The sequence below is a fragment of the Phycodurus eques genome, chromosome 6 (genome assembly GCF_024500275.1).
Source record: "Phycodurus eques isolate BA_2022a chromosome 6, UOR_Pequ_1.1, whole genome shotgun sequence".
NCBI lineage: Eukaryota > Metazoa > Chordata > Actinopteri > Syngnathiformes > Syngnathidae > Phycodurus > Phycodurus eques.
The window spans coordinates 28,807,779-28,817,942 of NC_084530.1; the positions used below are offsets into that span (position 1 = coordinate 28,807,779).

At 47.0% G+C, this 10,164-nt stretch overlaps 1 protein-coding gene across 1 annotated transcript; it reads left to right on the forward strand.

Annotated features, from left to right (window-relative positions):
• The first annotated feature begins 5,552 nt into the window (after positions 1-5,552).
• Positions 5,553-9,997, forward strand: s1pr5b (sphingosine-1-phosphate receptor 5b). Its single transcript, XM_061679705.1, has 2 exons — positions 5,553-5,634; positions 6,889-9,997. The coding sequence occupies exon 2, from the start codon at positions 7,093-7,095 to the stop codon at positions 8,329-8,331; it is 1,239 nt and encodes a 412-aa protein (XP_061535689.1). The 5' UTR covers positions 5,553-5,634; positions 6,889-7,092; the 3' UTR covers positions 8,332-9,997.
• Positions 9,998-10,164: the final 167 nt, after the last annotated feature.

The window sequence follows — 10,164 nt, forward strand, 5'->3', positions numbered from 1 at the left end:
CCCACACCAGCTCGGGCTCCTTCCCTGCCAGAGAGGTGACATTCCACGTCCCTAGAGCCAGCTTCTGTAGCCGGGGATCGGATCGCCAAGGTCCCCGCCTTCGGCCACCGCCCAGCTCACACTGCACCCGACCCCTATGGCCCCTCCCACAGGTGGTGAGCCCATGGGAAGGGGGACCCACGTTACCCTTTCGGGCTGTGCCCGGCCGGGCCCCATGGGTGCAGGCCCGGCCACCGGGCGCTCGCCTTCGAGCCCCACCACTAGGCCTGGCTCCAGTGGGGGGCCCCGGTGTCCCGCGTCCGGGCAAGGGAAAACGAAGTCCATTGTTTGTCGTCATCATTAGGGGTCTTTGAGCCGTGCTTTGTCTGGTCCCTCACCTAGGACCTGTTTGTCATGGGTGACCCTGCCAGGGGCATAAAGCCCCAGACAACTTAGCTCCTAGGATCACTGGGACACACAAACCCCTCCACCACGACAAGGTGAAGGCTCAAGGAGGGCTATTTTGGGACCATTATCCAAAAAACAACACACAAAAACAGCATCACGTGTCGAGCCATACGACAGGAGGTACTCGGTTCACGATGGTCCTGAGTTTGCAAGGCATAAAATATATAAAGACAGACAACTATAGAACATTCACATTCAAACCGTCACTCAGTGGGAACTGAAGCCACACGGGACCCATTTTCAAATGTTTGTATTTTCAGACCGATTCATCATTCAGCCACCGAGTAATCCAATAGTGGAAAGTTCACACTTCGCTCATAGAAATGCGGGGGAAAAAAAATGTATGTGACAGCAGGGAGGAAAAATGGACCAAAAGACGAAGCCGTTACAAGTGGAAATGGTGAGGAATGTTTTCTTATCGTCACAGACGTTGATGTGGGGCGGCCGCCCTGATGACAGGGTCTTATCGGGTGCTTTGGATAGACAATTGAGTGGCGATAGATTCCAGAGGGTGGGCGGGAAGGTGTGCGATAGCCTGGGGGAGACTCCCGGGCCTCCCGGGCGTCAAGTGTTTCGCTTTTGGATAGCCACACTCATATGCTGAATAACTTTTGAGTTTTAGAATGGACAGATGGGCCAGGTCCTCCGAATGAGGTAAACAATGTAAGTGTAACTGTGTATCGCCGGCGTCGGGCGGAAACCTCGCATCTCCAGAACCATCACTTTTTAGGAAAGCAAACAAAAACGGCATGTTTGTTGAGCCGTTAATATAACATCGTCAAAGAGAGCGAGCCATAATCAACACTTTAGATTGCTCAATAGTTTGTAAAAATAACATACCCCCACTTCTCGCCCAAAGTCAGCTGGGATAGGGTCCAGCTCACCCGAGACCCTGATAAGGACAAGCGCTATAGAAAATGGATGGATGGATGGATAGTGTTGTTATAGCTAAAGGGTGTCCAACGATATGTTCTTCTGTTTCCACATCCTGTTGGGGTAATGTTCCCACGTCTCAATAAATTGGTCCATACACTGTGATATATGTTTTGCATCTTCAGGCATATCTGAGAAACAGCAGACAAAGGCTGCTATATCTCCAGCCTTTCCTCTGTAGGTGGTCCTCATATACCTTCTCCTGACATCCGCTTCACACCACACTCTCGGACGAATATCGTGGAAATATTAACCCCAGAATGAAAGGCTTGCACACACGAGCTATAACATCAGCGCCTTGGCGGAATCACTTATGCACGGCGGTTGTGGTGTACAGTCAAAATATACACTCTTAGCTCTGTAAACGGTTCCCGTTGGAGCCAAGGCTGGTCCATCAAGGTCAACATGACATCCACACCCAGGATTAGCTTGTTCGGCGTCACGGTGATGTGAGTGTGTGTGTGTGTGTGTGTGTGTGTGTGTGGCCAAAAATAAGAAAAAATAAGAATCCCAGTGCCATTGTTGATGTTGCAAAAACATAAACATGAGGTTTAATGAAGAGAGAAGGAATGGTAGCGCACAGGCCTCCACTAAGTCCAAACAATCCTATACTATTACACGCTACTTCTTTAGGTAGTGATAATCCATTCAAACGGACTGCATTGCAGAAATCACAACATTAATTCATGCTTGGCACTGCGCCTGTAACTTAATTGACACTCAATATCCCAAATGTTCTCCACCAACAATCACGGCATGTTTGCCGGTGTGGTAGGTGGGGGTAACGCACGTCTCACAACGGTTGACAACCGTCGCATACGGCAGGCTTTTTTTTTTCACCGGAGCTCCCTCTGATGGCTCCAATGCAAGTGCGCAGTCATGGCAAAATGTGAAAATAAATTCCTCCATCCACACCTTTATCCGGTTGCACAGCATCATTTTGTCTTTGGCGAATCTGATTCGCTAATTAAGCAACAAACGCGCAATCAAAACATTAACTTGTGCCGCCAGAGGTAACTCCAAAGACATTCCGTCGAGTGCACACCTCGACAGCATGCCTGATTTTTGAGCGTGTCTGATTCAAATGTATGCATATTCGTCAGCAAATGTTACAACTAACGTCAGCACCAATAAAACGGAATCTGGCAGCAATGTGTGATAGCGGTGAAGCACGTCTGCCTCACAGTTGTGAAGACCGAAGTTTGAATCTCAGCTCCGACGTTCCTGTGTGGCTTTTCACTGAGAAAAAAAAAAAGACAAAGATGCTACGATAAAGGAGGCCACCGTGTCCTTCCTGTCCAGGGTTAGACATGTTCTATCCGTCTGTCGGGCTACTCCTACTGGTGCGTCAGCCGGCCTTTTCTGTGTATCTGAAACTTTGAAGTGCGTCCCCCACCGACAGGATATTACTCTCTAATGACCTCCTGACAGGCGACCTCCTACTCCTGCAGGCTGTCGTGCATACAGCGAGGAGTGTTGGGAGACATTTAGCATTACAAAAACATACACTGGAACTGGGGGAAGTTCTGCCCAGAAAACCTCGAGTCCTCCACTGGCCTTTGACGCAGAAGCATGCCAATGCCGGTTGTAAAGTTTGGCACTCCAACAACATTTTAGGAGGGAAAAGTATACAAACATACAAACTTCACACAGGGAGGTCGGAGCCGAGACTCAAAGTGTAAACCCCGGTACTGTGAAGTTGAACTTCTAATCACTCACAGTATTTCGCTTTTGCAGTAAACGGGAGAATGTTTTGCAAACATGACAGTTAAAAATATTACTTCTTTCAACATCGCCTGTACAAGTTTTATGGTTAGTTAGTTCAGGGGTCACCAAGACGGCAAAAGGTAGCCCGCAAGGACCACATTCGAGTAGCCTGCAGGTCTGTTCTAAAAATACAGTCGGAGCAAAAAAGTATGGGAACTCTTTAGAATTCCTTCAATGTCTGCATACGTTGGTCCTAAAATGTGTCTAAAATGTTCAAACATGTTTTCCTTTCATCATGGATCTTAACAAGCTTGTCGTTGTAGCGCCTAGCTGTCCCAATAGTTCTGTCCCAGACCCACTACCCACTCCAGTGCGGAAGCCTTCTGGCTTTCCCGTGAGTTTTCTTTCAACAAAAGTCATAGAAGTCTTTCCGGAATGTGTTACAATAAAAAGAGAGGGAGTCTGCTGACTTTTTCATGGGCTGCCTGGACGCTGAGCGACTGTTTACCGTGTTGATTCCCTGACTTAAGTATGTCAACAGACCCACTCCCTGACACTATCAAGCGCTGGAAAAGCCGGCCCTTGACCCCGTCAGACGGACACTCTTTGAACATGGATGAAAAACACACGCAAGAGAGTAAAAATAGATGCAGTTGCGAGAACGAAGAACGACTGAAAATGCTTTTGCTTATTGTGCACAGTCAGACAGGTGATCCTTAAACGCACATACAGGTTTATTTGCAAGAATCTTCCGGTGGTTGATTAGTCAGGCTCGATGCAGCATTTAGGAGGAGCAGCCAGGATTTCCAACTGTCGAAACACAGAGGGTGGGAAAGCAGAGGAGCGTTTCTAAATATTTGAGTAATGGCGCTACGAACACAATGCTTGGTTTCTGTGTGTTTGTGTCCCAAAATACAGGTTTGTCACTTTCAGTGCCTCACAGCAAAGAGTCTCTTTGAAACCAACTAATAAAAGCCGCATTGGGCTGTGTCTTTGTAGACATTGTGCAGGCCCTGTAGGGGACAATCCACAAGCGAGTGCAGCGAGCGTGTTAAGGCATGATGAAATCCTACCACGAGGCTCTGGGAATCGGGTCGCTTTCCAAACTGCGTCGACCATGGGAGTCCCGTGCATGTTCCCCTCTCCGAAGAGTTTTTTTGTTTGTTTTTGTTTTTGGTTTTTTTTGCAATTGATAACAGTGGCAGGAATACATTTAACTTGGACAGTGGACAATTGTTGTGTGTCAATGTTTGCATCTGAGCAATTTGTTTTTTGAAACTGGTTCTTCCAGGAAAATAGTGACACAACCTGTCTCATTATTTTCCGGTTGTGTCACTATTTTCCTGGAAGAAAAGAAAACACGGTTGTGCACCACAGTTGACCGGCGGTGAGTACTTTGTCTCAAACGTCTGCGGTTCTGGGTTTGAATCTTGTCTCCAGCGTTCCCGTGTGGAGGGTGCACAATTAATCCCATAATAATTGTGTGCGTATGCACGTTGGAGATTGAACGCTATCACTGTGATGCAGAGGCGGGTCGTAACACGGTAACCGGAACATAATGAGAACTTTGACACACAACTGGAACGAACTGTTGTGGCCGAGACATCAGATCAGAAATGCAGTCCGTCAATCGTTACCTCGGCCGACAAGGATTTGTTTTTTAGAAGGCTTGCTCAATGGATTTCCACTAAAAGCTTCGTGGAGGGCTGGGGCATAGGCCAAAGAAGCAGCAGGGTATGAATCCTGATAAATGTGGGGATCCGCATGCATTTTTCTGCATTTTCCTTCATTGATGTAAAACACCAAGCCCACCTGTCATTTTAAGCAAGTTTGCGTGAATGCACTTATATTAGTTTTCCCATTGGAAACAATGGAAATAAAATTCATCCCTCCAAGCATCAGGCCTTAAATAATTGCTGAGTCTGTTTTAAGTGACAGTTTAACATAACTGTCATACAAGAGTAAAACAAAGTTAACCACTGTGTGGTAAAACCTTCCAAAAAAATAATAATAATAATAATTGAAAACTTTCTGGCTCTCATCATCGTCACACTTTTCCTCTTTGCCATAACTGCTACTCTTCTCTGGTGGCCTCACACACACAAGCTGAAAGGGTGGGGGGGGGGGGGCAACAAAGAAAAAGCAAAGAAGACTTTTTGCTTTATCCTTGAGTTGCTCGCTGTGCTCAAGTCTCTTGGGATTTGTTTGTGTGATTTCCAAATCTAAAACCTTTAGGGCGTTGCAGTGTATCGATCCTTATCTATAATTACGATGGTTGGCAACTTGGTAAAGGTCCTTAATTCTTCATTTGCTCTAGTTGTTCAGTGGTTTTTGCTGGAGTTGATCTGTTCTTTGTGCAGGGAGGGAGAGAGAGCGAAGGGCGGGGGAGAGAGAGATCATTTGGGCTCGACCGGCCCCTTCAGCTGTTGCGTGTTTCAACTGAGGTCTCCCTATCACAGTGCAAACTTGTCAGTCTGACTCAGTCAGCGGATGCTCGCGTTTGGGTTCTAGATCTCTTAAAAACAGCTGAAAGCCACAATTTTCAAGGTAATGATTCTTTTAGACTATGTATCTCATGTCTTAAATTACGCCTCTTTGAGAGTCGTCTTTTGTTTTCTTGTCTTTTTTTATTAAATGTTGTGTATGCAAGGACAGGAATTTCACATTGACACTTTGGTAAATATTTGTTTAACTTCACATATACCTGTAGACTGCTCCCGACTGAAACAAACTTCCGCCATGCAATTCAGAAAGAAACGAGGGGAATTTCCCTTGATTTCTCTGACATGTGTGTAAAACCTCATTTACATTTTGAACAATTAGTTGTCATAAGCACAAAGGATGAATCATGCATCCTTGATTGAGTCATCTGGTCATTTCACTTTAGTGGATGATATCTTCATAGTTACCGCTAAGGAATTTGCCACGGAACATCCCATTGGCTCTGTACCAAAAAAAATAAAATTCACATTAGATAGATTAAACGTGTGAACAATCTCCAGAGAGTAAATATTAACATATGATGCGAGGACTCCCAAAAAAAAAAAAAAAACCTGCAATAGAGTCTGCAGAATGTCTAATTACCTCTGACTGACTTGAATGTCCCTGCTTATAACAATTCAAACATCGATTCACAACCGATTCCTGAGAATAGTTGGCATATGTTACTTCAAACACTCCTCGTCGATACAATAAAAGCTGGATGTGGTTCTGCGTCTGCATTCCTTCAAATTGGGCGCACATGTTGTCGAAAGCGATGTCGAGCAGAGTGACTGACATTTGCTTTAAGCCACACTGAGACGCGAGACAAAACATTTGTTTGACATTAACATGAGCAAAGGGTGACACTTTAGCAATCATAACCGTTTAGCGTTTCCCAACATTTATTGAGAAAAGGCTCATATTTTAATTTAGAGCCCACCACCAAAGACAAATGTTCCAAAAAGTGAATGTGCAGGTCAATTATGTACCTTCTGACGTTTAATCGTTCAGGCTGTCTCTACGTGTAAAAAAAAAAAAAAAAATGCATGATTTGTAGTCAATAAATCATTTCTGGATCAGTTAAGTGAAACTGGATAATTTCCCGCGGCACACCTGATGGCTGGCTGGGAATCTTTGGTTTAAAGAACATTGAAATGTGGATTTCTTATAGCGTTATACTTCACTGTATGCCAGGGCAAGACTGGCATAGACCATATGGCAGCAGCATGTTTTCCTTGGAATATTTTGTATTGTGCTGGTTTCATTCATTTGTTTAGCATCGCTGCTATAATCCCATTTGTCATCTTGGTTTCCCTGCAGCGACCTCGACAAACCGGAGCTCAACAGCCTCCCCTTGTGGTGAAATCCAAAACATCTTGGATTGGAAAAAACAAAACGATGTGATATGAATATCATTTCATCCCCCCCTGTGTGTCGAAGGGCCTTTTTCCATAATGCCGGCCAAAAGCATGTCCACTGAAATGACTTCATAGCCGCTCAATTCAAGCAAAAGCGTCATAAACCATGGAGGCTTCGAGCCCCGCCCACGCTGGGACTTTCCCGACGACGGCCGCCCTGCTCCCGTCCTCCGCCACCCTCTCCTCTTCTGGCTATCTTCAGTTCTTTTGGAATTACCAGGACAAGTCTGTCATTCTGGAACATTACAACTACACGGGCAAACTGCAGGGGCAGGGGGACCGCTACCGTGACGGCCTCCGACCCGAGGGCATCGCCTTCCTGGTGGTGTGTCTGCTCATCGTGCTGGAGAACGCCGTGGTTCTCCTGGCTATCTGGAGGAACAAGAAGTTCCACTTGCCCATGTATTACCTCCTGGGGAACCTGACTCTGTCCGATCTTCTGGCCGGGATCACCTACATGGCCAACATCGTCATGTCCGGGCCGAAGACTTTGCAGCTGACGCCGTTGCTGTGGTTCGTCAGGGAGGGAGGCGTCTTCATCACTCTGGCCGCTTCCGTCATCAGTCTGCTGGCCATTGCGATCGAGCGCCACGTAACCATGGTGATGATGAGGCCGTACCACGGGGCAAAGCGGGGACGGATGTTGGCGCTGATTTGTGCGAGTTGGGCCCTCGCGGCCTTTTTGGGCGTCCTCCCGATCCTGGGATGGAACTGCATCCACAGACTGGACCAGTGCTCCACCGTCCTTCCTCTTTACGCCAAGAGCTACATCCTGTGCTGCGTATCCGTCTTCTGTGCGGTTCTCCTCGCCATCGTGGTCCTGTACGCCCGGGTTTTCCGCATCGTCCGCACCAATACGCGACGCCAGCGGGTCGGCTTGTCCAGCAGCATGAGAAAGGGCTTGGCCAGGAAGTCCCAAAAGTACATCGCCCTCCTCAAGACGGTCACCATCGTGTTGGGCGTCTTCATCGCCTGTTGGCTGCCCCTCTTTCTCCTCCTCCTCCTGGATTTCTTCTGCCTGACACGCAGCTGCCCCCTCCTCTTCAAGGCCGACTACTTCCTGGGAGTGGCGATGGTCAACTCGCTCCTCAACCCCATCATCTACACGCTGACCAGCAAGGACATGAGGAGAGCCATCCTGAGGCTGCTCTGTCGGCCGTGTCTCATGACCAGGGACGGCCAGGTGAAGAAGATCGGCATGCCCTTCCTGGAGTGCAGCTTCAGTAAGACGGAGTTGCCCTCCCAGAAGTTGGAGCCGGGGATGGAGACGACAATCTCCTCCGGGAACGTCGTCACCGCCCCGTCTCCCATCAAGACCCTCTATCCCAAAATGTTCAAGCCCTAAAGACTTGTCGGCTTGGCTCCAATTTAACAGAGGACACGTCGCGCACCTTCTGGAGGACAAAAATCCCTTTTGCACTGCACGGCACCTGCTCGACTCACCACTGACTGGTGTTAGTACCTGGTGTGTGCCAAATTGAGAGCACCTAAACCAATGCTGGGCTCTTACTGGTCCTTGCTTACCAGTTGTTGTGCCCTGGCTTTGGACGACAGTGTTATAGTCCCCAATCTTCACTTTGGGACAGCAGACAGTTTTCTTGCTGTCCTCAGTGTCTTCTTGAATAAAAATGTTCTCCTAGGAGCTACAAGCCGATAACTAAATACAAGGAGAGCTTTGTTAGGATGTGGTCTTCTGATTCGTCCTTCTTTGGCTGGTGACCAGTCCGGGGTGTGTCGCGCCGCTCGCCCCAAAGTCGGCTGGGACAAGCTCCAGCTCACCCGTGACCCGAATGTGGACAAGCGCAACAACAACAAAATTGATGTGTGGAAGACCGAACACCCGAAAAAGAAGCAAGGAGAGCTGAGTTGAGGCGAGCTGGACAAGGATGACTATGGACTAAAACCAGAAAAAACAGTGGACGAAAAATGGAAGGATCCAACACAGAAAGCTGCAGAATATGAAATATTCCTGTCGAAGACTAATCATTAGTGGCTCCGTTGTACACAACCATGACATGGAGTTACACGGTGAGACAACAAGGCCACTCAAATGTGAACAAGGCCACGCTTGTCAGCTAATTTGCACTGAGACTTCGTAGACAATAGAGAAATTGGCTTGCGCTCCTGTGGTTCTGTGGTTTGAATCCAAGCCTGGAAGGACACTTTGATGACACCAGTGACTGACTTGTGTGAATATCCCATTCAGACTCTCTTGGAGTGGCTTTCTTCAACCCATCGGTGTGGTTCCTTTTTAAATGAGCGCAGACAAACACAACGTTGTACCGGCAGCTGCACATCTGTAAACGCGAGGATTTCGCTGGATCGAAGGGCCTAGGTGTGATGTACGCATGGTTTTACCGTGTTGGTCATGGATCGGGAAAACGAACAGGAAAGAGCTAGAGTACATACGATAGACCGGTGGTTCTCAACTGGTGGGTCAGGACCCAAAAAGTGGGTCGCAGACCCGTTTCGGGTCGGTCGCAGACGGTGAGTATAAAAAGTTACATGTGTTCTGATTTTCTTCCAGTACAGTACAGAGACGTATTATGTTCCCACACGGAATGTTACTTGTTCTCTAAGCCACTAGTTTACTTTGTAAGCAAATACAGTGCAGCTCAGCCTGGGGCTGGCGGACGTCATGGCAAGCAATGTGCCTTTGGCAATACAGAAAACTCATTTGAAATGGCATTTAAAAAATGGTTCTTAACCCCTGTGAAAGCGGGTCGCGTGTTTGCAGCAATAGGAAAAATGCGGGTCCCGGGGTGACAACAGTTGAGAACCACTGCAATAGACCACAGAAAGCTTGAATGCATCGTGTGGGAGGGAGATGAAGGCTGGCCGTTTTACAATGTAAGTCAAGTCATTGCACGCCAAGTGGAAAGTCTGTTAGTTTTGGTCTTAAATGTCAGCCCGACTGCAAAGCTGAGCCACACAGGCACAATGTTGTATTTGGATTACACTGATAAAACACATAAAACACATTGTTTCTATTATCTCATGTTTGGCATCACACTTTTGTACAAATGTTTTTTTTTTTTCCTCCGCCAGGACCTTGTTTGACAAATTATGCATTTTTTTTTTTTTTTTTTTTTGGGGTACTTTAATTCGCATTGTAGAAGTTTTTTCTATAAAAACCTTTGGTAACTGTTGTATAGTAAATTATATTCATTTTGTAACA

Excerpts from the sequence above, each read along its gene's own strand:
- s1pr5b (XM_061679705.1), top strand. The coding sequence starts at position 7,093 with ATGGAGGCTTCGAGCCCCGCCCACGCTGGGACTTTCCCGACGACGGCC.